The following is a 5000-nucleotide window of genomic DNA, read 5'->3' on the forward strand; positions in this document are numbered from 1 at the left end:
CTACATATGGGGAGATTTATATAGCGCTTGACGTTCTCTAAGCGCTTTACATATTATCCCGACTTTACATGAGATACCCGCGTGTATGCTTGTTTAGGTGTAACCAGCCACCTGCACTTATGACTGCATGACCTAGGTCTTTTTCGTGCCACAAATCAGTAACTCTCACTCTCAGCCAATCAAACAGCCAGAAAGCGACCACATGACCTACGTATGTCAAAGTGACAAAGTACTCATAAAAATTGAGCAAATAACGTTGGGGGTGGGGGTGGGGGTGGGGTGGGTAAGGATACCGTCCCTGAGTCTGCACAGTAAAGTTAATTAACCCGTGTCCGTCGTGGCCCGGATTCGAACCCGCGATACTAGGATCACAAGTCCAGTGCGCTACCACCTGAGCTGCCCGGGCCCCCTCACATGGGCTGGCAGAGCTCTTCTACTTTTAAACATATCAACAACCACCGGTCCGGCTGATTTCTGAGAAGAACGTTTTTGCAAAATGAATATCAAAATGACACTTACGTCAATCTGCAAAACTGTTTGAACCAATAATTCCCTCTAAGATTAGGAAGCATCATGGTTATTATACGTTATTTGTATTAATGACCAACATATATGACATTTGACACAGATCGAGACAGTCAGTGTTCTTCCGAGACCGCGCCAACGGTCGAGGGGAACAATGACTGTCGAGATCTGTGTTCAAACAGTTTTGCAGATTGACGTAAGTGTCACTTTGATATTCATGTAGGTCAAAAATACAAGTAACATTTGCATGTATCGATCGATTTTAGTTGGAATTCCTTTTATTGTCTACGATTGAACGCACACAACTGCAACTGGTTTGTAATCTCGGCTATCCACCTACATGAGTTTGTGTCTGACTCTCACGTCACATAGCTCAAAGAAGAGAAATCAATTGTTCAATCGAAACACTGCGTTTTGATATATATGGACAACAGAGGAGTCTGGAATGTGGAAAAGATGTGCATTTAACGTTAATTCAGACGACGATGACAATGATGACAACGATCAAGAGGAAAACGACATAATCAAAGACAAAGTCAACAACTACAACCACGACATCAACGTAACATTATTTTTTTTAAATAATAAAAATGTCAAATAAAAAATTCAAAACATAAACTCAAAAATAGGCCACAACAACGACATTGATCAAATGCATTAAAAAAATTTAAAAAATAAAAAAATAAAGGGAAATGAGAAATTCAAACATAAACTCAACGACAGCAGAACATACCTTTAAGAAGAGAGTTAGCCCTCCCAGTACAAAAGGGTAGTACAGGGCACCGTAGAGCAGTAGCGCAAACATGCCACCCCCAACATACTCCATAGTTCCCGCGAACACGGGGAGAGACACGTTCATTATCACGTTGAACAAAACCGTCACAAAACACAGAACAAACAGCCTTACTCCCGAGGAAAACGACCGTGGCGTAATTTCGATGACGACGTCATCGTTTGTCGTGACGTCACTGGGCGAGCCTGTATTGACTGTGGCGTCATTCGGAACGCCGTTGACGTAACGAGGGTACTTCTTTTTCGAAAAGATGATGGTTTCTTGGCCAGAAACTGGAAAGTCCTCTCGTTTGAGATGTTCCATTTTGTGTTGATCGTTAAATTGTTTTCTTTTACTTTCTTTGGTGTTTATCGTGAATTCACTTCGTTGGAATTGTGTTACCTTGGCTTCACTTTTCACTTCACATGTTTTGCGGTCATGTCATGGTGTGTACAACTTCACTTAAATGAAGAGAAATAAGGTATGAAGAGATGGATATGAAGAACTTTTCTATATGTATAAGTCTCCTCTTGCAATAGTAGTTAAATCGCAATCGTAATGCACGACAACTTCTGCGAAAGTAAAGTTAGGATTGCACCTTTACTGAATCCAAAACGATTCATGTACAGACTACACATACAACTCCATTGTTCACGCGTGCAACGCGTTTCACTTCCCTTTTCCCGTTTTTTGGGGGGTGTAAAACTCATCGAGTTTTACAGTCTGCTATTCATTCTACACAATCAAAAAACTCGAGATTATGTGAGTTTTTGTTAGTTTTTGCAGAATTTGTATGCGCTATATTATTCGAATCCACTAAACGAATTATCGATCCATTATTTCCAGCTGTGTCCTGTGCAAGGGGTGACCAGACACTGTGTGATAGATATATACAGCAGTGTAAAACATTCTAATGTGACACAGTCCTGTTTCTATTTCTGACGGCTGTTCGTTGCGCGTGAAGATAACGCACGACGTCATACACTTCACGTGATGCGCGGGTGTGATACAAACTGCAAGTCATTCTTTCCTACAAGTAGGACATGTGAGAGTAAACAAACAATCAGGGTCGATCATGGGAGCGGGTGATATATTTAGGCCCTATATTTGTTTTTCTTCTATATTGCCGAAAGCTTGCTGCCACGGCCAGGGCGGATATACGTACGTATTGTGTAGTGTTCTAAGCTAGCTGTCATGTGGCATGTTATCTGACAAGTACTCTTAAAGATGACACCATGCAGTAATCACAATGTGAACTGGTTATTCCATCCCTCACGCACGCACACACGCACACACACACACAGACAGACACACACACACACACACACACACACACACACACACACACACTGACACAAAAACACTGACACAAAAACACAGTAAACACACACAAACATGTACACACTGCACACAAACACATACACTCTCACACACACACACACACACACACACACACACACACACACACACATTCACACACACACACACACACACACACACACACACACACACACACACACACACACACATACATCCACATTCACACACCAAATCGTCATATTTGATTTTTGGGTGATAAATATGGGCACATAGAGAGAGAGACAGAGACAGACAGACAGACAGACAGACCGACCGACAGGCAGTCAGACAGGCAGTCAGACAGACAGACAGAGACAGACAGAGACAGACGGATAGACAGACAAACAGAGAAAGGGACAAAATGAGGGCGAAAGGCCTCGAGAGGAAGGCCGCAGAGGTCGACTGAGAGACAGACGAGTCACACGCATTCAGACAGAGGCAGAAACGGAGTATACACAGATTATGATCGCTTAAAAGTAAGTCCCATGATGTGACCCGCGTGATTAACAAAAATACCGGTATCAACCGTACAGTATTGTGTGTCACATTCTTAGGTCGGTTTTGCAGCGAAGGGGCGTGTTGTCGAATAAACTGCATTCTTGTCGTTTCTTTCTTCAAGGGAGAAGATCCACAGCTGACGGTCGGCCCTCTATTTTTTTCAATCAAGAGTTGCTCCCCCTTGTCTGCAGTTCCCTTTCTCATGCAATGAAAGTTCAAAGTTCTCACTTTCAATCAATGAGGCTTTGTTACCCGTCCGTAGTGATCTCTGTCTCTCTTTTATATTCAGTCGTTGTTCGTCTCTCTCTCTCTCTCTCTCTCTCTCTCTCTCTCTCTCTCTCTCTCTCTCTCTCTCTCTCTCTCTCTCTCTCTCTCTCTCTCTCTCTCTCTCCATCACTCTTTCTCTCTCTCACAATCTACTTCCCTTTATTTCTCACATATGAACACACAAACTCACGCACACACACACACATACACACACGTGCGCGCGCACGCGCACACAAGCACGCACGTGGCACGCACGTACGTGCACACTCACACACACACACACACACACACACACACACACCGTCACACACACACACACACACACACACACACCGTCACACACACACACACACACACACACACACACACACACACACACACACCGTCACACACACACACACACACACACACACACCGTCACACACACACACACACACACACACACACACACACACACACACACACACACACACCGTCACACACACACACAAGAAGAAGAGGAAAAAGAAACAACAACAACAACACATATGATAACAGCAGCAACATCTCTAACAATTACAACAACAACGATAACAAGAACGACGACAACAACAACAACAACAACAACAACAACAACAACAACAACAACAACAGAAGAAGAAGATAGAAACAACAACAACATATACAATAACATCAACAACAACAACAACAACAATAACACAATACAACAACAATAACACAATACAACAACAACAACAACAACAATAACACAACACAACAACAACAACAACAACAACATGCAGATTAACAAATGCAACAGTAAACCGGTCTGAAAGTTCTGGATCGTTTAATTCATATCAAATTTTATTTCAGATGTCAAGGTTTTTTAGCTCAATCATTAATTTTGATTACAATCAATCGTAAACACCCAGAGTTTTCAACCGAATGTCAATGCAATATCCTTGGTGACCAGCACAACAAATATGTTTGCCTCCCAGAGTCTGTTCAAATTCCAAAACTGAAAATGCACTTTACTGTCCACAAATGTGCGTGTAATTCAGTGCCAGTTCATTAAGTGGTGCAATACAAACTCTTAAATACCAGGGGCGGATCCATAGGGGTTTCCGGACACCCCCCCCCCCCCCCGCCCCTTCTTACCCAGAATTTTTTTTTTTTAAATAAAAAAAAAAGAATTTGAAAGGTATTTTTTAGAAGGTACGTAGTAGGGTAATTTGTTGGCTCAGGTTGCACCAGATCGGTCAATGTTCCTTGTTTTGATCCAAATTTGTCTTCTTAAATTAACTTTTTGAAAGGTGTATTAGCGGAAGTTTCTTGGCCCAGATTGTTCCATTTTCCTTGTTTGTTAACAACCTTCTGGGGGGGGGGGGGGGGCATACGCTTCAAGCTCTCAACTGAAAGCTTTGGTTCGTCGATATGTCCCTAAAAACAATTTGCAACCCCCCCCCCCCTCCCCCCCCCCCCCCCCTCCCTTAAAAATGATGTGATCCGCCCCTAAATACACACCCCTTTCCGTGTAAAAAGTTCAGCTAGCCGTCTCAGCGCATCTTACGTACTTAGGATACCACTATCCCTCATCACA

General features: G+C 42.8%; 1 protein-coding gene across 1 annotated transcript in view; it reads right to left on the reverse strand.

The window, feature by feature from the left end:
• Nucleotides 1–2185, reverse strand: part of LOC138978614 (crt homolog 3-like) — an 8552-nt gene extending 6367 nt beyond the window's left edge. The window contains exon 1 of the mRNA XM_070351376.1: nt 1259–2185. Coding sequence (XP_070207477.1) covers nt 1259–1621 — 363 coding nt within the window. The 5' untranslated portion in view covers nt 1622–2185. The remainder of the gene's footprint in view (nt 1–1258) is intronic.
• Between the last annotated feature and the right edge of the window lie 2815 nt (nt 2186–5000).

This window comes from Littorina saxatilis, linkage group LG10 (genome assembly GCF_037325665.1).
Source record: "Littorina saxatilis isolate snail1 linkage group LG10, US_GU_Lsax_2.0, whole genome shotgun sequence".
NCBI lineage: Eukaryota > Metazoa > Mollusca > Gastropoda > Littorinimorpha > Littorinidae > Littorina > Littorina saxatilis.